At 35.9% G+C, this 25,453-nt stretch overlaps 1 protein-coding gene across 2 annotated transcripts; it reads left to right on the top strand.

Annotated features, from left to right (window-relative positions):
• The first annotated feature begins 386 nt into the window (after window positions 1-386).
• galcb (galactosylceramidase b) lies at window positions 387-23,944 on the top strand. Of its 2 annotated transcripts, none has more exons than XM_030126468.1 (17): window positions 387-611; window positions 1,895-1,963; window positions 2,059-2,122; window positions 3,564-3,677; window positions 7,452-7,591; window positions 9,574-9,612; window positions 12,077-12,207; window positions 14,709-14,864; window positions 15,036-15,160; window positions 16,691-16,818; window positions 16,994-17,083; window positions 17,173-17,262; window positions 17,339-17,483; window positions 19,396-19,576; window positions 20,282-20,445; window positions 22,120-22,196; window positions 23,518-23,944. In XM_030126468.1, the coding sequence occupies exons 1-17, from the start codon at window positions 402-404 to the stop codon at window positions 23,659-23,661; spliced, it is 2,067 nt and encodes a 688-aa protein (XP_029982328.1). In that variant the 5' UTR covers window positions 387-401; the 3' UTR covers window positions 23,662-23,944. The 2 variants fall into 2 exon arrangements, with proteins under 2 accessions (XP_029982328.1, XP_029982329.1); XM_030126469.1 differs by lacking the exon at window positions 12,077-12,207 and adding an exon at window positions 9,815-9,942.
• The last annotated feature ends 1,509 nt before the right edge of the window (window positions 23,945-25,453 follow it).

The raw sequence follows: 25,453 nt of genomic DNA, 5'->3' as shown, positions 1-25,453 counted from the left end.
TGTAGCATAGTTCAGAAAGTTGGCCTGATTGAGCAAAATTAATGTGATTTTTGGATTCAGCACACCAAAATTATCCAAAAGCAGCTCAAAAACTTAAACAATAAATTTGTTGTTGACCGGTGTTGTTGTTATTATTATTATTATTATTATTATTATTATTATTATTATTAGTTTTGTTTTTTGTTTCTGATAGTTGTAATAGTTGTGTTTAATCATTCCACCATGTCTCAAATGTATTTCTATATTTCTCTTTTGTAATGTTTATCCCATTCTTGTTCTGTAAATCTGCTTTGTGCCAATATTTAAAAAAAAAAAAAAAGAAAAAAGAAAAAAAAAAAGAAAAAGAAAAAGAAAAGAAATAGATTGTCTTCTCATCTTTGAAAATATCGTGGGATTTCCGCATGAACCACGTGACCGTGCGTCACGTGACGCACTCGGCTTTCACAGCAGACAGAGTGTGTTTGACCGGGATGGAGCACAGAGAGACCGTTTTTATTCTTCTACTCCTGAGTTTGTTTTTAGATACTTCTACGTCTCAGTCTTATGTACTCGATGATAAAATAGGCTTGGGCCGAGTGTTTGACGGAATTGGAGGTTTGAGCGGCGGAGGGGTGAGTTTTCCTCCACTTCCTGGTGAAGTCTGATGTCAACTTAGCTAACTTCTCCCACTGTGAACATTATTCACATACACTTATTCTTTTTATGTGAACATTCTTCTAATTTTTGGTTCAAAATTGATCATTATATCATATCTAAAAGTAACAATAAAATAAATATAACATCCCAAAATGTAATTTCTTATTTTGAACATGATACTAACAATCTAGAATTTATTGTAAATTTATTCATACTATTTGGAAAATTACATATACATAAAAACAAATATAGTAAAACACACCCAAATTTTAAAATCTTTCTATTAGAATTTGAAAATTATATTAAATCTTTAGAATTCATTTATAATAAAAAAAAAAAAAAAAAAGCAATAACACATTGGCTATTTATAAACAGTTTTTCAATACTGACTGAACTCTCTGTTGCATTTATTTATTTATTTTTTGTCAGATTTATTATTTATTTATTCATTTATTTTATTTATTTATTTTTTTTTTTTTTATTACTACAGGGTGGGGAAGCAAAATTTACAATATTTTGAGGCAGGGATTGAAAGACAGTGTATGACCAATTAGTTTATTGAAAGTCATGAGAATTTATTTGCCACAAGAAAATTTACATAAAAGAAAATGTTTTTATTCTGTGTCCTCCTTTCTCAATAACTGCCTTCACATGCTTCCTGAAACTTGCGCAAGTGTTCCTCAAATATTCTGGTGACAACTTCTCCCATTCTTCTTTAATAGTATCTTCCAGACTTTCTCCTAATAGTTTTGCTCATAGTCATTCTCTTCTTTCGATTATAAACAGTCTTTATGGACACTCCAACTATTTTTGAAATCTCCTTTGGTGTGACGAGTGCATTCAGCAAATCACACACTCTTCGACGTTTGCTTTCCTGATTACTCATATGGGCAAAAGTTTCTGAAAAGGTATGGATAATAGTGTTAGGTATGATTATGACATCAATATATGTTTGGTTTCAAAACAATTGACGTAGTGCCTGCTGAGAAAAAACAACTAAATGTTCATTGTAAATTTTGCTTCCCCACCCTGTATTATTTATATTTTATACCTTTTTTTTTTTTTTTTTTTTTTTTTTTTTTTTAAATCTATGCATTATTTTCTTAAACTTATATGTTCAAATGCTTTTTCTCTTTTGACATCTTGATGTTTCTTCTAAATGTTGTACTGTATCCTCAAATGTTGTTAATAAAGTTGTTTAGAAAAGAAAAAAACATTATTCACATGTTTATATGTTTTTTTTTTCTGCTTTCTTTAGGCGACCACTCGTTTATTGGTCAATTATGCAGAGCCATATCGCAGCCAGATTTTAGACTACCTGTTTAAGGTATAATGATGATATGAATTTGAGTCATTCATTCAGAACTGTAACATAAACCACTGGTATAGTTATTATAAATATTGTTTTCCTGTTGTTTTTAGCCAAACTTTGGAGCTTCTTTGCACATACTGAAAGTAGAGATTGGAGGGGATGCACAAACTACTGGTGAGTGACATTTAATGGAACTAGAACATGTTTTTATGAACTAGTACTGCTGTGGTCCTTTCATTTGAATGATAAAGTGGTGATAAATGCTCTGTAACATTTAGCAAAGCCCCACCTGACTTCCATAACTTTAGCCTGGTTAGCATGAGTGTCATGCTAATAGGACAACAAACAAAACCATCTTATTTTCCACACTAGTGTAGACACCATATCTACTACATTTTATCCTTATTTATTGATGATAGTGTCTCATCTTTTATTTATAATATTTTTAATCACATTGGCTCCTAATTCTTGTGATGTTCTTACATATTTTAGTATGGATTTAAGGTTGTGCTGTAGTCTTATTTACTTATTTATTGGTGCTGTAGACTGTCCCATGCTTCAGGATGTCATAGTATGGTTCATGTTATTTATTGTTGTCATGTGTCTGTACTGTGATGTCTTTTGGTTTTGTACTGCCCCCTTGCACTATTGGGCGAAGTCAAGGGAAGGTTAACTTCTGGTCAAAAAAAATTGAATTACAATAATCTACACCAAACTTATATTTTAGGGTAGGTAATTACTCATATTTTCAGGAAAATTTATTTTGAAATGACAAAAAAAAATTGTGGAAAAAAAAAAATTGAGGAGTTTTGTGAGTGTGAATGTTTGAAAAGTGACACTTTTTTGCAGTCAATCTGGGTTCATTTTATAAATTCTCATAAATAAACCAAATTTATTTCAAATACATTGATATGTGACTATTATTTTATTTTTGTCATATTCTAAACACAGTGTTTAAAATGAATAAATACATATATTTACGTAAAAAACTTTTGAATACAATGCTAATATTATTTGTATGTTGTAAATATTGTAAAAATAAAAAGTTATTTGATATTGATAATTGAAATAAAAAATGTTTAGTTTGATATTTACTTTTGTTGTCCATCTGTGACGCTGCCATTTGTCAAAACGCTTGCTATTTAGGTTTGATAAAATATTTTTTTCCTCTAACCAATAATTAGGTCGTAAAATAGAGGGTTTAAGGTTTACACTGAATACATTTTAGGATGAAAATGTCAGAGGAATTTCACTTTGGAGAACTTTGTAATTCTTGCAAAAAATAGACGTAAATTTTTTGTAGATCTGCGACGCAGTAGTTTTTGATATTTTTCATTTAAAAATGTTTGAAACTAAATATTGCCCTTTGAGTATGTTTAAGATGACATTTAGACCTTTCCAATTATGTGTAATATTTGTCTTAAACTTGTCTGGTTCAAAAGTTATGAATCAAAAAGTAGCGGGCTGTCCATCCATGACAGCTTTGACCTCGCCCTATTGCCCACAGTGAATTTCCCACAGGAGACAATAAAGTATATCTTATCTTATCTTATCTTATCTTATCTTATCTTATCTTATCTTATCTTATCTTATCTTATCTTATCTTATCTTCCAGATGGAACAGAGCCCTCCCACATGCATTATGAGAATGATGAGAACTACTTCAGAGGATATGAGTGGTGGCTAATGAAAGAAGCAAAGAAGAGGAACCCAGATATTACATTAATTGGTAAGAAAATATGCTTGATTTGTTTTTCAGTGCAATACAGAGAGCTGTAAAGCAACAAATGGCTCCTGTGTTTCAACCTAAAAGGGCAAAGATCAGCTGAGGATGGAAGGGTGGGAGGGGGCTCAGTTTGACTGTGATTTTCAGTCACAAAATAGAGCTTTGTTTCCTCTAGATACAATGACTGACTGGAATATCCTGCACGGCATCTTAAAAAAGCTTCCTGAAATCCATTCCTTGTAGTACATCTTATTGCATAAACTGTGTTATTAGAAATACAGCTTTAGACATAGATTCCAGTAGGTTTAATTTTATTTTTTTCTTCCCAACTTATTTTACTGAGTTTTTTTCCAGTCTGAAGTTACATGTATACCACACACCTTTGTATGTGAAAGGATATGAAGTCAATAACCTAAGTGATAGGAATGTATAAAAACAACATAAAACAATTTCAACAAAGAACAAAACAGACAACAAATAGTACTTTTACATTAAAGAATACAATTATACAATCCTATGTAGGTCAATCAGTGTAAACATGGAGTAGGTTTTATTTTGACAGATAGATCCATGAGTGTGAATTCTTATTAGGTGTTTAAGACCTAGTTCTGCAGTTTATACTTGAATCCAACCAGAAAATACACAAAAAGTGTATTTTGTGAGAATAATAAGAGTCCATCTCTGCTGGAAAATCAAAATGTTACAGTAAAAGATTTTCACATGCTTCATTATTGTTATCTGTTGGGAGGTGAGACCATAGGTCACTCCGCTCTCTCCTCCAGACAGAAGACATGAGGTAGACAGCCCAAATTGCCAAATATTTCTACCTAGCAATCTCTCTGTGTCTCCTTTAGGAATGTGCATATGTTTGAATTCTGTAGGACTGATGTAGTTTTAGGCTAAAGGTGTATGTTTAATTTTTGATTGGTGTTGGAAGACACACTCAAACGTCCCCTACTTCGGACCAAATACTAAATTTTTATATTCAACAAGTGCATTCAGAGCTGGATTTATTAGTGTCTACTACTGAACAACCTCTGTTCCTACAAGCTTGCCCAGGGAAATATTTCCTGTGTAGTATTAGGGCTGCTCGATTATAGAAAAAAAAAATAATCGCGATTATTTTAGCAATAATTGAAATCACGATTATTAAAAACAATTATTTGTTAACCTTAAAGTTGTTTATTTTTTTTCTTGCAAAACAATGTAAGATATACTCTTTAAATATAAATAAAGCTTTTAACCATTAAAACAATGTATGTTCACTTTTGTACAAAACAAAAAAATCTTTGAATGCAAATAAGTGTACTGTAAATTCAATTATGTTTCCTTCTGTAAACAAATAGTGCACTGTAATTAAACTGCTCTAGACTTGCCTTAGAACTGTAGCAATAAAAAAAAAAAAACCTCACGTAAAGTGCAAATTTTAAATTCCAGTATGTTCAATGTAGTATGAAACATAGTAAATTCAGTGGCGTGCCGTGAGGTTTCAGTTCAGGCCTTCTGTATACATCAGCCATCTACAGAAGTCACACGTTAGGGTTATACGGGTTCGGGTTAGGTTAATACGGGAGTTGCAGCGTAAAGAGATTCGGAGACTGAAGATTGCATTGCGGACGAAGCTGTAGACGGAGTTGTTTTTATGTGTTTTAGTTTTTCATAAGATTATGATAAAGGTGGCGGTGGTTAAACTTCAGATGGTTACAAAGGTTTGCTGTGTTACCGGTCGATGCGGACACAACTACGAAACACTTTTTGCATGTAATGGGTTTTTGCTCTTCATCAAACCCAAAGTGATTCCATACAATTGAATTTGACTTGCCTTTTTTGTTTACCAAGCACTTCTGCTGTGATTCTCCTGCTATTTTTCCAGACCGTTAGGTACAACTTTCCTCTTGGGGTGGACCTGCCGGCTAGCAGGCAGCTGTAGCTTAGAGGGGGGCAGGGCAGAGCAGCTCATGGTAGCTTGCGTGCGCGTGAATTAAAACAACTCAAAATTAGTAATCGTTTTTTCTCGATTACATAATTTTTGTAATCGTTGCGTGTAATAATCGAAATCGTAATTGAATTTTGATTAATTGCACAGCCCTATGTAGTATATCCAGAGAGTCAGCTGAATGTTCTTCAGTGTACTCAGAAATTGATCTGTTGTTTGTAAAGTCTGTATCGGAATCTTTGTTTTGCTCGGAAGAGGTCATTCTTTAATGTTATCCAACTGCATTTCTAAGCTAACAGTAGAAGAGCAGAAGAGAAGACACTGACCAACTTAAGTGAAAATGTAAGGATGTTTATTTGTGGAATAAATGACCCTAGTCCTCTCCATCAGTTTTACTGGGGCCATTGTTGTAGTTGTAGGCAACAGAAACAGTCAGTTGCTGGGTTTCCATTACCCTCACAAATGCGCAAAATGTCAATTGAAAACTGGCAATGGAAACACAGAAATGTCGCAATAATTGTGAAAGATCGCAAAAAAGTTTTTACACTCATGAGGCGGTTTTTGAGACGTTCCACTATAGGAGTAATGCGGAAAAGCATAATGGAAACACATTTTGTGCATTTTCACTAGTCACAGGCATGACAAGTCTGACGCCACGAGAGGTTCAATGACATAACAGTTCATTAAGGGCACTTTCACACTGAGCACCAGAGTCCGTATCCAAGTCAGTTTGACCCCAAAGTCCGCTTAAATTTATCAGTGTGGATGCAAACATTCCGTGCTCGAGTACCGTACCTGAGTCCAGCTGAGAGGGTAGTCCTGGGTATGGACTGTGTGGACTCCAGTACGGTACGTTTCCATGTGAAAGCGATCCATGCCCAACAACGGAAGTGACCTAATCACCACAAGACCACAGACAGTGCTCCTGTTGTCTCCTGAAGAAGCCTCAGATCCGTGCGGCATAGGCTCGCCTTACCAACCGAACCACTCGGTGATATATCAGGGACAACGAAGGTCACTGTTCTTCACTTTGCCGCAAACAGGTAGACAAGTACTGCCTGTTTAGACAAATGAACAGAACAGTCACTTGGTTGATGACATAAGGGTTTGTCTTCTTCTAACTTCGTCATTTGTTGGATAGCGACAGAATTCCTTCCACACTCCTGCCTACCGTTTCAGCCCTGTAACACCCACTCGTTCTCAGGTGCGGGCTGCAGTACGTACTTATGAACACAACATCTGTGGGAAAGGTGTGAGTAAAGGTGTGAGGTGTGTAAAAACACCCTAAATGCTGCCCGGGTCATCCGGAAATTCTGGATCCACAACTCGTCGGTGAATTCTGTACAATTCTCTGTCAGAAATCTATTATGCGTGGCCGCTGCCATAAATAAAGACTTTGCCTTGGGATGATTAGGTGCACCTGCAGAGTGAAACTGTGTGGTACCCCCCCCCCTTTTTTTTTCTGTCTCTCTCTTTGAGACGGGTAGACTGGACTTTACTAGAATCACGCATCAGAAGCCAAACACTCTTCAATGGAAACACCTCCGAGTATACTTTGTCAAAATTGTTGAAATATTGCTTTTATCTTGCGGAAAACTAATGGAAACCCAGCTAGTGGCATATAAATGAACTTCACTAATATCAACAAATGATCAAATCCCTGCATGAAACAGACACAAACCTCTCACAAAAATCTTCCTGAGTGAATCTTTGAAGTGAATTTTTAACAGCTGTGATCATGTGGCATCACTGCAGAATAATGTTGCATTGTGTCACATGCAGCTACTGTTGTTCTGAACGTGTGTGTGTGTGTGTGTGTGTGTGTGTGTGTGTTTACATAGGCTTGCCGTGGGCATTTCCTGGTTGGGTTGGCCATGGCAAGAACTGGCCTTATGACTTCCCAGACATCACTGCAGCGTATGTGGTGAACTGGATTCTCGGTGCCAAGCAGTACCATGACCTGGACATTCAGTATGTTGGGGTGTGTATCTGACCTACTCTGAACATGTTTCAGTTCAGCATCAGATTTTATGGGTATAAGTTATTCCAATAGAACAGAGTCTGAGAAATGGAACTGGCCTCATGTCTGACCTTGTTTTGTTCATTTTTCATGTTAATCCCTCTTACCTACATGCACTCACTCATCAATTTAAAAGCTGAGGAGTAGCAGCATCCCTTATCAAGTAATAAACACAAGTCGTCAGCTGATCAGACGGGTTGTAAACAAAGTCCTAGTTAGTTAATTTAGTGAAATATTAACCAGTTCATCTCTTACAGTCATGCATCGGACGTTTGCAAACCAGAATGTAATATAGATGTGTGCAAACAGTGAGTCTACCTCCAAATCAGAATACTTTATTAATGCTAGGGGGGAATTATTGGGTAAATAGAGCTGTAGAAGGGTCAGATCAAGGAAAAGTCAACATCAGTGTCAAAAATTTAGGTTTCACCTATCATTTTTCAAATAGGCAATTTTTTTTAGCTTAAGAGCTCTGTTTTATGGAACTGTTTACAAAATTTCAGTATCACTTGTAGAAAAAAAGATATAAAGATACAATCAGTATTGAATTAAACCTAAAAAGGACTAAAATATATAAATGCATTATTTACTTCAATAATAAAATTGTCTTCTTGCTTGTATCAGTGATATTTTGAGTCTGTGAATCTGTAGGAACTATTTATTCAACAGTACAAGAATATAGAAAGGTTCTATACAATCCAATTATTAGTCAAATATGCTCGGCTATTAGCTGTATTTATCACTACAGTTGTAATATGCATGTTAAATAAAAGTTTATTAGTATATTTGTAGTGTTTTAGTTCCAGCAAAGTCTTTTATTCTGATACTGAGCAAAGTGACAAACTGATGTCGCAACATATTTGTGTTCATAAAAACTTATAATTTCAACATTCTTACATTATTTTTATATATTTATATTATATTATTTTATGTTATTATATTTATATTTTTTATTTTAATATTGATCACAATTGTAGTTTAACATCATAGTTAAAGCCTTATGTTTCATTTAGGATCCATTTCTTATGACAACAGCATGTTTTGTAAATTTGCGTAAAGTGAAAAAAATGTTAATTTTGAGTCCCCATGTCACGCAGCAGTAGTTTTATTTCTGTAAATTGTAACATATGTCATATGAAAGTACTTATTGAGACCTGTTCATACATGTTTTAAACATGGAGAGAAGTTATTTAGTTTCAACACAGAGCTTATTGAACAGGAAATGTGTCCCTGTGTCACCGCTTCATCTGGCCCATAAATTAAAAATTGTTGACATTTTTCCCAGGGATGAGTAAAACTGAGCATACAGTTATCATAACTAGTAGAAACTTTAAGTTTATTTTGTATAGTGGCTTTCCCATCACCTACACTGGTCTACAAGGAAAATGCTTCCAGAATAAAAGTAATGAAATTTTACCACATTAGAGTCACTGATAAAGAAAAATCAAGTCAAAAATGCTGGTTGGCTGAACTTTCCAAGATACAGCCTTGGGTCAAAATGTGAAATTCAAGAATTAACGAGAGAATGGGTTTGACTCAAAAGGAATATTTGTCTCAGAGCTACAAGATCTACTTCAAAACACTGTCTGCACATTAGAATACATTCACTTTACAGGTTCTATTTAGTGGAAGATTTATAAAAGTATTATATAAATGTACATAAACCAATATATATGTGTAATAACACTTAATCATATACCTTCAAAACATTAGCAAACCGGCACTTTTGTCATTTATTTTCCAATTAATCTTATTAAAATACGTAACATTTCAGACATTTAATGTCTGAAGCAAATCATTTCTAAAAAATCGTAGACCAGTGTTATCAGGCTATGGTACAAATGTGTAGACACTGATCATTTTCACATTTTACTCTATCAGCTGATTTCAGATGAATCCTGAAGTGTCTTCTCTGTGTCTAACATTCCCTCTCGTCTGTTTAGATTTGGAATGAGCGAAACTTCGACAGCAAATACATCAAGGTAAACCTCAATTTTTGTCTTTTAAATGTCTTCTTTTTGATTTATTGAATTAACATCAGGGATAAAGACATAAAAGAATAAAGGAGAAAAACAGCCACAAGCATTGGTTCACAAGAGAGATGACACAGTTTGAGTAGTCAGAGGTTGACGGTACTTTGAAGTTGTAGCCTGGGCTGTCTGAGAGCATGTCTTTGTTACCAAGGTGCTCCGGGACACGCTGGATAAAGTCGGTCTTACTGACGTTGGCATCATCGCAGCAGACGGCGATTGGAGCATCGCTGACTCTGTGATCGTAGACCCGTACCTTAATGATGCCGTTAAGGTGATTGGGTAAGTACAGTAGTCTTAAAGCCAGACTCAGAGGTCACACAAAATGTAAGCTATGTCATTTTCACTTTGTACTCAGACCAGATAAACTAAATGACTGACTGAACATGTGAGAATCAGATGGTGCAACGTCTGCTGCACCTGGGCGTGTCGGCGTTGGGTGGACACTCGTGACAGCTTAACCAGTTTTTCAAGGAAGCTTTCCATTCTTTCCACTGCTGCAGTGCTCTCGAAACTAGATGTTTGTGGCTGTTTTCCTTCTTACAATCAAAAACTCAAATGTGACACTTGATCATGCACTAGCTTGGTAACCTGCACATGAGCATGCTCCTCTATGCATGATAATGAGCCCATTTACATGCACACTAATACTCCGATCATTATCTGATTTCAGTAGTTATCAGATTATTCAAGTGATCATGTTAACAGGATAATCGGATCTGTTCTACAGCAGTAACCTGATTATGAGAAAACGGATTAACACACCTAGATTTCTCCCCAATACTCCGATGTCTTCATGCATGTATATAGGTTAATCTGATTTATTTCTTTTTTTTTACATCTGCGGATGTATAAAAAAAAAAAAAAAAAATCTATATAAACGGAAGTTAAGCAGCGACAACGTGAGCCAAAAGAAAAGTGTAAACAAACAATGACATGAAATCAGGGATAGCAACAACATGTGACCTTTTTTTATGGTTCCCGCAGGGTCTTAAAAGTCTTGAATTTACAAATCTGCATTTAATACCTTAAAAAAGTCTTTAAAAGGTATTAAATTTGATATGGTAGGTCTTAAGTTTTGTTGCCATAAACTTGTTTGCTGTATTGTGTTTAAATACGTCTGTTAAATGTCCAAGCTGCAAAGAAAGTAACGTTAGTCGACTCAGTTCCACTCGAATTTATATTGAAATTAGGAAACAATTCTCGCGAACTTTGCAGCCCTTGGTGAGAAATGACTCAAGGCATTTGAGTAAATAAATACATTTTCCTAAATTGTAGGAGTTATGACTTTTTGCCAATATGGTCATGAAATAGGCTGTAAAATGGGCATTAAATTGTGTTCTAAGTAGTCTTAAAAATGGACTTAAAAAGTCTTAACTTGTAGAAACCTGTAGGAACCCTGTATTTTGTAGTCTTATTTGCTCCTCTCTCATTAGGACAACTAACGCTGACACTGTCGGCGTTGCCGTGGTCACCAAGACGAGACCAGATGTTTTGAAAATGACAGGAAATGTACGTCTTACATCATAATGTACGTACGTACTCCAAAAGAAATCAAATAATGGACATGTAAACCAGGGTTTTTCAGTTATTGCATTTCTGAGGTGAATGTAAATGCGTTGCATCTGATTACAACAATTATGGGATTGCTCCCAGTTATCGGATTTTTATGGTCATGTAAATGGGCTCAGTGTTTTCCAATAAAGCACAAAGCTTTTGCACCACTTCATCAATAAGCCCGTTTACATGCACACTAAAACTCTGGTCATTGTCCGATTTCTGAAATTATCAGATTATTCAAGTGATCATATAAACAGCATGTGATATGCTTGATTAGATCATTTAACAACAGTTATCTAATTATGAGAAATCAGGTTAATACACCCAGATTTCCCCTCAATACTCAGATTTTTTCATGTATGTATAACCATTAATCTGATTTATTTTGTTCTTTTACATCCGTTCATGTGTAAAAAAAAAATTAATTAATAGAAAATGGAAGGCAATAACAGGAAGTTTGCGTCTATCGTCACATACTGTGAAAGAAATCCAATAAAAGGCGGAAACATGCAAACCAGGGTTTTTCGATAATCGCATTTCTTAAGTGCATGTAAACTTGTGAGATCTGATTATTCCAATTATTCAATTACTCCCAGTTGTTTGATTTTTATGGTCATGTAAACGGGCTCGGTGTTATGTAGAAAATTCTCTTGTGTATTGCTGCCACTATATGAAGAGAAATAATAAACAATTAAATCTACAATAGCAATTGAATTAGCGAATATATTTTTTTATTCTCTTGTCTTTTTATATGGTGGCAGAAAATACAGTCAAGCCTAACAAAGTGAACTTTATCAAAGCTGTAAATCCCTGTCTTCCTGTGCTGTCTGTCCTCCATCTGTTGCTGCGACAACAGCTGCTGCGGTACACTCTGGATAAGAGTGGCCTGGACACGGTCAGGATCATAGCCAGTGACAACCTGTGGGAGCCCATTACCCGGTCGCTGCTGCTAGACCCCGAGCTCAGCAGAGCGGTAGACGTGATAGGGTAGGACGCTCATCTGTGTGTCTAAATGAAGCTGCGTACCCTAAGAACCTGGGGTTGTAAGGAGCTTTCTCTAACTCCATGCTTTTTGCTTGAGCTGCTGACCCATGTAACGCCAGCACAGCATCTACGAAGGAATCTGACTCTGCCTGCATGATGTGATGTGTGCACTGCTAGCACTGAGCCTGTTTACATGCACACTAATACTACGATCATTCAAGTGATCATATAAACAGCAAAATCTGGTATGTTTTATCAGATAACAGCAGTAATCTGATTATGAGAAATCGGTTTAACACACCTGGGTTTCTCCCCAGTACTCTGATGTCTTCCTGCATGTATGCTAGGGCTGCACGATATTGGAAAAAACTGACATTGTGATTTTTTTTTTAACCCTGCGATATATATATTGCGATATGAAATAATACTCAGGAGGATGCCGATGTAAATGGTCAAACAAATTAGTTGTGTTTCCTCTCGTTGTGGTGACACAGAACACATGTTTCAGTATCATCCTTCTTGTAGCTGAAATAATTTCAGATAACCAACATTGCTTTTCTTGTTGGCACCAAGTCTTTGTTTTCAGTGATTTTCTCTTGTTTGTTGCTCATTTTTCAATGTTGTTACCAGCGACATCACTCCATGGGCAGTGGCATGGTCTGTTTCGGCAAACTAATTAAAAATGCTTGTGATTGGTGGATCGCTGTGTGCAGTGTGTGCCAGGTACCCAGGTTGAAATTAGATGAGAAAACATGCAGTTTGTTTGCCTCCTATATTGTAGGACCTGCAATGTGACTATGGCGCACACATACATTGTGATGACAATGCTTAAATGATATATAGTGTAGCTCTAATGTTTACAGGTTAATCTGATTTATTTCGTTTTTTTACATCTGCACGTGTAAAAACGATTAAAGTTGTAGAGAGCAGATGTTACGTAGTCAAACAGGGGTGGGAAAACAGTAACAGGAAGTTGGAGTCTACCATCAGTATGTACGTATGTTCTCCGAAAGAAATCCAATAATGGACTGGAGTGTCTAAACCAGGGTTTTTCAATTATGGCATTTCTTAAGTGCATGTAAAAGCATCAGATCTGATTATTACCGTGATCTGATTACTCCCATTATCAGACTTTTATGGTCATGTGAACAGGCTCAGTGATAATGCCCCCAGGTATCAGTGTTACTGTTAAGTGAGTGAGTGAGTGAGTGAGTGAGTGTGAGAGAGTAGCCACATTCCTTCATATGCTTTTGTTTGGAAGAAACAAGAACCACTGTTCTGTTGTTTCAACCTGAATGAGACTGATCTTGTTTAACCAGCTTCATACATACTTGCTGTCTTTGTTTGCATGGCGTCCCCTGGTGGAGATAGTAACTGAACTACATCCTTTTAACATTCACAGTTAAAAAGATGATGTATGTTGTCAAAACTACTGCACTCTTGTTGTCATATTAGCACTAACCCATAAAGACCCAAACAGCTACTGGCAACCAAAAGCATCTAATGATCTAAAAGGTTTGATAACATCTGATCCATTGAACCAATCAATATGTTGAAATAATTGATGTAAAATACAGTTTCTTGTCTTTTCATGGTCATCAGATATGACCCATTTGGACATTCAGCGGCTCCATAGTTAGCGTGGAAACACCGTCATCTTCTACAACATGGATTCACCAGTAAAACCCATGGAGTTGGATCAATGACAGTGGATGGAGACACTTGTTTTATGTTTAGTTAACAATAGATTTTACTGAAAAAGTCACTTTTCTGCAGTTTTATCTCTTTCTGATGTAACAACCCTCAACTTTACTTTGAGCTTTTACATGTACACGATCAGAAAATTAAATATTGCAAAATATATGACTTTTACTTAAAATTACTAAAAATGTAGAGGATATTATAAAAAATGCTGATAAATCACTTAAAAAGGTTAAATGGAGAGGAAAATTCATTTGGGAACTTCCACAAAAGTAGCACTGGGTCTTTATGGGTTAAATAAGCGAATAAGTAGTTTTATATTAGTGTAATAAATGGTACTGAAGATAGCCTGATGAATGGGATTATTATTATTAGTAGTAGTAGTAGTAGTAGTCGTCGTGTATGATCTAAAATGCTGCTAGTGACACACTGTACATGTTTCAAAACCTTAAAAAATGAACTAAAGCTGCAATAATCCATGAATTAAACATGTTTGAAAATAAATTATCCACACAGTCACTCTTCTGCCCATTTTTCAAATAGAAATGCTCAAACTTTACAGGTTGAAATGTCTCTTTACTTTGATATTAATCTGAATGTCTGACTTTCAGACTTTTCTATTTTGTGGATGAGCCACTCACTTCATCTTTGTGATATTTAGGTCTTCTGTTATTCTAATGGTAACACATGTGGGAGTATCTTCTGTCACCTCATCATTAACTGCCAGTTCTATGTGGAACATCTTATTTGACCCAATATGACACCCAGAGGTCTCTGATAGCCGGTCCATGTCTTGGTTCCAGGGCCCATTACCCAGGCACCACCACTGTCGCCGGCGCCCTGAAGACACAGAAGAAGCTGTGGTCTTCAGAGGACTACAGCACCTTTAATAATGAGGTGGGAGGGGGGTGTTGGGCTCGCATCCTCAACCAGAACTACGTCAATGGACTCATGACTAGGTGAACAACACAACTCCATTAAAATACTTCAAGGTTTATTCAGTTTAACTTTAAGTGTCAGAGCATTTCAAACCAAATGTCACTAAGATAGTTGTGTATTTTATATTTGTCATGCAGGAAACATTCCTGTCTTACAGTTTTGTGGTTTTATTGCTGTGATTTTTGTTCCAGTACCATCTCCTGGAACCTCGTAGCCAGCTACTATGATGATCTGCCGTTTGGCCGAGATGGACTCATGACTGCAGAGGAGCCGTGGAGTGGAAACTATGTGGTGGAGTCTCCTATTTGGATCACAGGTCTGTGTCACAGTCTTCATTGACAGATTTAATGTACAGTCGCAGAAAAATTTAGTAGACCACCTTTGTTTTCTTCAATTTCTTGTTCATTTTAATGCCTGGTGTAACTAAAGGTACATTTGTTTGGACAAATATAATGATAACAACAAAAGTAGCTCATAAGAGTTTAATTTCAGAGCTGATATCTATCCATTTTCCATGTTTTCTTGATAATAACCAAAATCACTTCAGTTCTTATATCAATACCTATGGCATTGTACTGACAAAAACAGTGCTTTTAGGCATTCCATGTTTTCTTTTCTGTCTGTTTTAGTCACATGATACACACAGGAGTTAGGACTTGATTGCATAACCATTGTTTTTAATGACTTTTGATGGTCTAGTAATTTTTTCCACGATTGTACATAACACTGGTCTACAAGTAAAATGCTTCCAGAATAAAAGCAGTGAAATTTTACCATGTGTGAGTCACTAATAAAGAAAAATCAAGTCAAAAATGCTGGTTGGCTGAAGTTTCCAAGATACAGTCTTGGGTTAAAACATGAAATTTGAGAATTAATGACAGAATGGGTTTAACTCCAAAGGAATATTTCTCTCAGAGGTACCAGATCTACTTCAAAACACTGTCTGCATATGACAATACATTCACTTTACAGGTTCTATCTAGTGGAAGATTTATTCATCTATTGGATAAATGTACATAAACCACTATATATGTGTAATAACACTTTATCATACATCTTGAAAACATCAGCAAACCAGTACTTTTGTCAGGCTAATGGCGTTCATTTTGTCTTCTGTTAATGTAATTATACTTTTCTCTTTTCTTTTGTTCAGACAAGGTATAGTATGGCAGGTAACATCTAAAAACTATACTTTGTCTGAACAAAAGAAAAAAGAAAAGTGTAATTTCAGCACTTTGGTCATTTGTTTTCCAATTAATCTTATTAAAATATGTAACGTGGCACATTTGATCTCTGAGGAAGATAATTTAAAAAAAAAAAAAAATTGTAGACTTGTGTAATTAACAGCACAGAAGGATGTCAGCTGGAAAGGACTAGGTATGTCCTAGGTGTAAGTTCTCACTTGTCCAGGTCATTGTTCTTTCTGCTGGTTTTTGAAGTTCAACTGGACTGGTTTTGTCTTTGATCCTAGAGTCTTCATCAGCTCTGAACCAATGAAAACTCTTGGATGAGAGATGAAACATTTTCAAAAGAGCACAACCAGTCCAAAAAAACCTCGAAAATAACCAGAAAAAAATAGGCATGTCATTTTCTATATTGTTAAATGAAGAGTAGAATGAGTCGAATAGAATGCACACGTTTCTAATATTTTAGTGCTATTTCTGCATTATATTATAACAGCATGAAAAGGTAAAACCAGCTATTTCAGAGAGATTTGTTGACAAGTCGCAGGTCAGTTGTATATTTATTAGGGCTGTCAAAATCAACGCGTTTACGTGGATTAATCTATCATCATGATTAATCTGAACACTTGTTTTTCATTGTGTTGTCTTTGTTGTCTTTCCAGCCCATACCACACAGTTCACCCAGCCGGGATGGACCTATCTGCAGACGGTGGGACATTTAGCACAGGGTGGAAGTTATGTAGCCCTGACTGATGGAAAAGGAAACCTCACTGTTGTCATAGAGACCATGGTAAGTCAGGCTCCTCTATTTGTGTAACAGCGTAGAAAGAGCTAATTTAAGAAGTATTGCTGTTACATACATAAATGGTGCTGAAATGTAGTTTCACTGTTTTTGAGATTCACCTTTAGATCTATTCATGTCGTCATCTTTTTTCTTTTTTTTTTTTTTTTTTTTTTACTTTTAGAGTCATGATCATTCAGTCTGCATTAGACCTCCACTCCCTCCATTCAACGTTACGTCCCAGAATGCAACGTTTCAGTTGAAGGGATCCTTTGTAAGTTCCTCCTGAAATTTTCATCAAATTTATAAAAAGACATTAGACATTTATTTCCTAATAAAAGATGTTTATTGTCACCGCTGTAGGTTTCCATTAAAGAACTTCAAGTCTGGCGATCACGGTTTAACTTCGAAACAAAAAAACCTGCCTTCTTTGAGAAACTAACACCACTCAAGGTAAGAGAGCACACAAACCAATATTTTCGCCTCTGGGAAGAAACACATTTTTAAGTCGTCTCCGTGTCTGTTTCAGCTTTCGGATGGTTCGTTCACTCTGAATCTGGCAGTGGATGAGGTTTACACATTAACTACAATAACAACAGGCCAGAAAGGCAGTTACCCAGAACCACCTGCTTCTGCCCACTTCCCTAAAGTCTACAAGGATGATTTCAACATCAGTAAGTACAGTATATGCATAACCATTATCATCTGCAAGTGTTACGAGTATGTTTTGATAAATGAAACCTAACTAGTACATACCTCCATGACAGTGACCAGGAAATACATCAGATTATTTATTTCCCATAACTGTTCATATCAAAGCCAGAGGTAAACAAATGTAGTCGAGTACAAACTAATAAAACTCCTTAGTCATTCCAGCATTTTTTCCCCCTTTAAACAAACAATTAATGTTAGCGCCACATGTAGAACACCAAAATCAACAGTGAGAGTATACACTACATGGACAAAAGTAATGGGACACATTGAATTCAGGTGTTTCTTTTCTAACGGGTCTGGGATACAAAACAATGATGACAAATATCATAATATAGTTTTATACTGTGATGAATATCATTGGATTTGTTAGTTTGGTTTAAATTGTTATCTTTGCTTCTAAAATCAAAGATGGTTTTTACTTCTCTCAACACTGATTTTGTTTTTTTATCCATGACTATGATTTTAAATGTTCTACCTCTAAATTTCTGAAATATTTTTCATGCTCTGACTGTAGATAATAATTTTCTACCACAACTAACCATCTACTTTCTTCACATCTCACTTAAAAGGAAAAATCCCCATTAAACTATAAGGAAATATTAATGTTTATATGTCAAATCAGCATGAACAGGACATTTTACAGCTGTAGACATGATGTGTCCTAATATTTTTGTCCATATAGTTTAGAATTATCAATATTTCAGTAAAGTTTAATAGGAGATTTTTCTTTCTTTTTTTTTTAAATGATTATCATTATCATTTTTATTAGTGATACAATTAACGAGAAGAGTGGAAAGAAAAAAAAACAACAAATAAACAAAAGACAAATTGAGCAAGTAAACAAATAAAGACAAACAGCAACGACAACATCATATTACATATTGATTAGGGGCGATAGGGAAAAGGGCAGGGGGGGGCAAATAATTATTATAATAATGATAATTGGCTTCTGTAAATTGGCTTAGAGTCTGGTTTTGACCAACTCTATATATAAAGTGTCATGAGATAACTTTTTTGTTGTGATCTGGCACTATATAAATAAAATTTGATTGAGTGATTTGATTGGTTTTCCCCTGTAAGTCGCTTTGGAAAAACGTGTCTGCCAAATGCATAAACATAAACATAATGATAATAATAATGACAACTCAACAATATATAGTTATATATTGTTTCTTATTCCTGGAGATTTTTCTTTCTAAGTGAGATGTAAAGAAAATACATGGTTAGTTGTGGTAGAAAATTATTATTTACAGTCAGAGCATGAAAAATAGTTGAGAAATTTAGAGGTAGAACATTTAAAATCGTAGTCATGGATAAAAAAATTATATATATATATCAATGTTGAGAGAAAGTCAGTAAAAACCATCTCTGAGGTATTTTGGAAGCAAAGATTTAAACCAAACTAACCAATGCAATGATATTTATCACAATATAAAACTATATTATGACATTTGTCATTGTTTTGTATCCCAGACCCCTGTTAGAAAAGAAACACCTGAATTCAACATGTTCCAATCCTTTTGTCCGTATAGTGTATAAGGGAATAGACAACAAACAATATAATAATAATAATATATCAGAACCCCCCCAACTTTCTACTTTCTCTACTTTTTGTCTTTATCATTAACTGCCACTCACCATAAAAACACTGAAACAGATCAATGCACATATGTCCTAAAACTCCAGGCATGTAGACATAACAGATAGTAACCAATGCAGGTTTTCATCGGTCTTAATGGCAAGGGTTTTTTTTCTTCTGTGTGCACTGCGGCTTAAAAAAATGACAAGTTAAAATATTTGTCTCAATGTTGCTTAAAACTGTGAGAAAGAGGTTCTATAATGTCTTCATGTTTCACTTTGACCTTCCTTTAGGAAATCCTCCTTTCTCTGAAGCCCCAGACTTTGCCGACCAGACTGGGGTGTTTGAGTATTACGTGAACCTGACTGACCCCGGTCCTCACGTCTTCACCTTACGGCAGGTTCTCACACAGAGACCCATCACATGGGTGACGGATGCAGACCAGACCATCAGCGTCATAGGAGACTATCAGTGGTGAGATGATGGCAGCTGGATCAACCAAGAGTGTAGACGTGTATTAATATATCTGCCTTTTCTCCATGACTAATTTCTGTAGTTTTTAGCACAAAGTTTGTTCACAGTTCTCAGTTTTTGAATTTTTTACTAATTTAATTTGCCTTTACTTATAATGATCCATATCTTAATGTTTTGTAACATGTAAATGGTTACAGATATCAACATAGTTACTACTGAGCACTGATAGGAAGTCATATATGGACTTTCATTTGGGTCCATGACCTTTGACCTTGAGTGACCTTGAAGGGTCAAACACACAGTCACTAATGTCTAGATTTCAACAATCTTCAAAACTATTGGTTGGATTCATTTGAAATTTCTAAATGTAGCTTCCTTGGGACAATGTCTACAAATTTTGGTCACAGTTTCGAGAAGTTTAGATTTTTGCAGAATATTAGAAATATTGAAAATGTGCCTTTACTTATAATGGGCCATATTTTGATGACTTATAGCATGGAAATGGTTCCAGATATCAATATAGTTACTACTGAGCACTGATAGGAAGTCATATATGGACTTTGAATTAGTTGAGTTCTCCTCCAGTGAAAGTACCGCCCACTTCTATTGGGAGACTGATCTCCTGCATCAACATCTACTGTGTATCGCCTAATAACAAACCCCACAATATACACACTCTTTTCTTCTTCTATTGCTTTGTTTCAGGCAGAACCTGACTGTCACATGTGATGTCTTCATGGAGACGGTTAAGACTGGTGGTGTTTTCATCGCAGCCAGGGTGGATAAAGGAGGCGGGTCGATCCGCACCGCAGCAGGAATATTCTACTGGGTTTTTGCAGACGGTTCATTCAAAGTTACCAATGATCTGGGTCAGTACTATTATCTACGATAACAGTTTTTACCTCAAGCCCAAAACCTCAGGTATAATTTAGTTCAGTAGCACACAATAAAAACTGTTCAAAAACTAGCATCAAAGTAAAATTTAACTTATCATTTGTGATGTTTTCAGAGCATCTTCAGTATGTTAGCACATAATAATAATAATAATAATAATAATAATAATAATAATAATAGTAATAATAATAAATACATTTTATTACCCCGCCCCCTGAAGGGTAGATAAGGGGCATTGTCTTTGGTTTGGTTTGTTTGTTGACACTAGCAGCAAAATTATTGGTTGAATTTATACCCAATTGGGTTTATAGATTGCCAGTGACCCAGAATAGATCTGACTGCATTTCGGGAAAAGTAGGTCATAGTTTACATTTGTTATGAAGTTTTTAAATGTTTTTTTCCTCCCATATACTTATAATGGGCGAAATTTCAAATGTCTATAAAAACATAAATTTTTTTTCGGTTTACTTCAAACTTGGCACGTATATAGAAGCAATTGAAACAGTACAGATGTCTTCCAGAGATACTAGACCGCATTGAGGTCTCCAAACCAGTCCATGCTAGGAAGAAGATGCAGATAAACCCAGGACACACATACACTGTAGGTGATAATCTTCTGGGAAGACTATGCATATTCTGAGAGTAGGGATGTAATGATTACCGGTATAACAATAAACCACGGTAAAATTGCCAATGGTTAGTATGACCGTTTTAATTCTAATTATCATGATAACCATGTTTGATTACCGCACTTTTAGGGGAAAAAACGCCTATGTAAAAATATGCTTTTATGTCAAATATTTGAGTATAGTTTTAATTTATTACAATTTTAATTTTATATACCTAATATTTGGAACCAATATTCACTTTTAAAGTCTTTGAAAAGGTTCGTTAAGCCTCTTTGTGTTATTTATGCAATAAAATATATCAATTTTTCTAATCGGATTTGATTTTTTTCTGTGTTTTCTGGCCTTTTATGTTGATATAGTAGGTTAAAGTGAAAAAAAAATAATAGGCAGATCATATAAATGAAGTTGTGCTGAGAAAAAAAGATACCAAACATGGGTATAATAAACATTTGTTTATATAGTATATAAAGGCAAAATCAATGGCACTGAAAAATGGCCAAAAAAATAGGCTCAGACCACTAAGGGTCAATACTTGAATGTTTCTGCCAACAGAAAGTGCATTGTGCCAATTATTTTATTTATTTATTTATTTAATTGATTTATTTATTTAATACAACTTGGTGAAATTATTTCAGTGTGTGTATAAGTACTTTTTGAACATTTTGAGTACAATTTCAATAATACAGTGATTTTAATGATAAGCGTGATAATTTTGGTCACAATAACCGTGATATGAAATTTTCATATCGTTACATCCCTGTCTGAGAGTAACATTGTATCCTTCTAACATGTTCTGAGAAAAGTCTAACATTGTATTTTTCTAACAAAATCAAATTCTTGTAAAAGCAAAAGAACAAGTCAAGGTCATGGTAACACTATATGACTCAACAGTATGACTGAAACCACACACCTCAGGTCTCATACCCAACAATAAACCAGTGGGCCTTTAGCATGAACTGAATGGTGTCCAGTATCTTTTTATCAAAGTGTGATTAACTCTGAGTCCTCGTCTCTCAACAGCTGGTCAGACAGTGCTTGCAAAGGGGGAGTCTGGCACTCGAGCATTCGGCTGGCATACCTTAACGCTTACTATAAAAGTAAGTATTCCCTTTTAATGTACATTATTCAGCTACATTCAGGTGGTATTAAATGTCCGACTGTACATGGTGTCACTGTCTAGTCCAATGGTTCTCAACTTTTTTGAACAAACGCCCCCTTTTGTCATCATGAGCCCCCCCCCAACACACACACACACACAAAAATTTGCAATGTGGGTTGAGAGGGTGGTTGTAGCACTCAGTAACAAGTTGTCGAGGGGGGTGGGGGGTCTGTCTGACGGAGCTTATATACGTGGCATAAGTTGTGCCCCCCTCACAATGGGGAGAGGGGCAGGTCGGATGTTACTACCAAAGACCGGGGGGTGTCTTCCATGGTAATGTCCGGTGGTAGCTTAAAAGTATTAATATGCTGCTTCATACTGATACTTATACAGACTAATGCCCCCCATTTCAATCTCAGCGCCCCCCTCTCAGCTTTCTTGTTCCAAACGTGTCCCGACAGTGTCCCAGCTGTTGAGAAACACTGGTTTAGTCTGTTATCATTAGTGGGGTAACTATAGGAAAGTGAATGAAAATAAAGTTTATTTACATACTGAAGAACTTTGCATCCTACCATATAATACGTGTTCTGTGTCCCATTGATGTTGCAGCACAGGAGGGCGTTTGTACGGATTTTCCTCAGCCTTCACAGGCCTAATCGCCGCCAAACTCACCAAATGAATAGAAACATTACCTGACTGTTTACTAGGCACAATTTTATATCCGTATTCAAATGTTGTAAAGTATGCTGGGTGATTTTAGCCTCTCTCTACTTTGAATTCTTCATCCCTGCCGCCATACTCCATTTTTGGAAGTTGTTATGCTGCCATTGATGAAATTTGTACTGCTAGCAGACAATGCTACAATGTGAAGGCTGCAGTTCACTACCACTGTATGAATTTAATTATGCGTGACAGGCCAAACAGATACATGCTCTTCCCTTCATGCCTCACATGTTGGCTCAAATTATTACCTGCACAATGCAGGATTAAATGGTAGTTTACAAATGGATAGTGGTGGCAGACAACTTCTACTTTTCATGCTATTGTACAATGGCACCACGGGTTCAATGCCGCTAGTCTCAGAAATTAATCCAACATCCAAACATAATTGAACTAAATATTTTAGAGAGTTGGTCAAAATCCATCTGTAGTTTGCTCTTTCTGATCACAGTGATAATTTCTGAGTATTTTTTTTTTTTTAATCTACAGTAAATCTAGTGCTCACGTCCATCAGTTTCATATTTCCCATCCATGCTATTGACTATCATACTCTTACTAAAGTGTGTGTGACCAGTGCATTGTTTCTGTCTGTCTTGCAGGGTGGGTATGCATCAGGGCTGCTGAATGGATACACACTGTGGAAGTACGCCACACTGGAGTCACCAAAGAACGGCTGGGCAGCGATAGGAACACACTCATTCGAACTGGCCCAGTTTGACAACTTTGCTGTGGAAGCAGAATAACAGACACAGTAAAGCTTTTAAGTAATTTATGACATGCTGTGAATGTGATAAATTATTGATTTGATTAATGCATTGATTTAACACTTGTGTGTAAAATACAAAACATGTTCGTTTTTATTTTTGCCCCAAATGTTTTCTGAGGTTTTATAAGGGACTAAAGGGCACATGATGTAATGCACTGTACCACTGAAATGTTTTGATTGCGATTGTTTTAAAATGATTGTACATTATTTTGTATCATATGTATTTTGTATTAATTAAATAAAAATGATTTTACAATACATCCATGTTGGAAAAAGTCCTCGATGACACTGAAGCAGAACAAATTAGATTTTCATAACATGCATCATTACTGAAGAGTAATATGTTGACACCAGTGGAAGCACACAGTATCATCTGAAGTTTTTCTTTTGCTAAATTGCCATTTTATTCATCCCATGCTTGCTGTCGATACATATATAAGGCATGGAGTTTTGTTAATGATGTCATTGATTTTGTTGTTATTGATGATCTGTCATTAATCAGATGAATCATGCTTTTATTGTCATGATTGAGTGGCATCATTTTTAGTATTTTGTTTTATGCTGGTTTTTTATTGAACTAGAAATAGTAGAAACAGGAAGGAAATGTTGGAAAAGTACAATATTAGACTTTCTGAATGCAAGTGTTTTGTTGGTGGATGTTGGAATAATACAATATTAGACTATTGTCAGAAAATGCTGTATATCCAAAGGTTATGTCGTGGTGACATCTCCCCAGAAGATTAACACCCACAGTGTCCCCTCATCTTGGATTTATCTGCAGTTCCTCCCTGCTCGGAGGCACCAGCGCTGCCTACTGTCCCTGGAGATATCTGTAGTGTTCCTTCAACATATGGAGATAGCCCCTGTGTCAGAGAAGGAGAGCGCAAACTCTGTTACCAGACGCATACATGTTGTTTACAACTAATGGGTCTAACATTCTTTATTCTCTATAAGAACTTGTACTTCCTGGTGTCAATTAAGTCTTTTGATTCCAGAATCCTGCGACTCTGTCTCATGTCTCAGAATTTTTACCTCCGCCAGGAGGTATTATGATCACTTTGTTTGTTTGCGTGTTTGTTTGTCAATCCAACGGGATTCAGCCTTTCGACTGATCCTCCAGTCAGCACATGGAAGCCTGGTGTCCACCCTAGCCGAGGTCCACTGACAGCTCCATTCACCCCCAGAGACGCCGAGCATCCGTGGGTGGGACAACATTGTGACATTTATCCAATTACCGTCCAGTTTCGAGCCAATGAAAAAAACTGTTCCCTTCAGTCCCATAGAAGTGCATGGACTCTGAGGGTCTGCAGGCAAATGCACTGAGCAGAGATCAAATGAGAAAACAGCACAACGGGAATGTATGAGAAGTGAACAACATTGAGTCCACTGATTTGTGATAAAGCTGATTCTGAACGAACTCGTCTGTGAGATGAACGTGTTCTAACACATTTGTAGTCAATGAAATTTCAACATAACCGAACATATTTAACCATTTGTAATTTTAGGGGAGGCCGAGCTTCCCTTGCAGTCTATGAGAAATCACCTCTGATATGCAGTAACATATGCGTGCCAATCATGGATTATAGATGACATTAGAAAAGTGACTGCAGGGATACCACATCCAAAGTTATGGTTTAGCTGACCTCAGTTGGGCCCATCTTTGTTCATTTTATTAATTGATATTTTTTGTTGAGCATTTTTCTAACTTTATTACATTATCATTTTTTCAAATTTTTCCACCTTTGTTTTGGTCCTTATGTTTGGTCCTC

Source organism: Sphaeramia orbicularis, chromosome 22 (assembly GCF_902148855.1).
Source record: "Sphaeramia orbicularis chromosome 22, fSphaOr1.1, whole genome shotgun sequence".
In the NCBI taxonomy this organism is placed as follows: domain Eukaryota; kingdom Metazoa; phylum Chordata; class Actinopteri; order Kurtiformes; family Apogonidae; genus Sphaeramia; species Sphaeramia orbicularis.
Note: the sequence above shows the minus strand (reverse complement) of the source record. Positions and strands in the feature narration are given on the sequence as shown.

Bases quoted from the DNA above. Each gene is read 5' to 3' on its own strand.
- galcb (XM_030126468.1), top strand. From the start codon at position 402: ATGAACCACGTGACCGTGCGTCACGTGACGCACTCGGCTTTCACAGCA. The intron at 3,678-7,451 runs GTAAGAAAATAT...GTGTTTACATAG, and splicing joins CCCAGATATTACATTAATTG to GCTTGCCGTGGGCATTTCCT. The intron at 15,161-16,690 runs GTCTGTGTCACA...TTGTCTTTCCAG, and splicing joins GTCTCCTATTTGGATCACAG to CCCATACCACACAGTTCACC.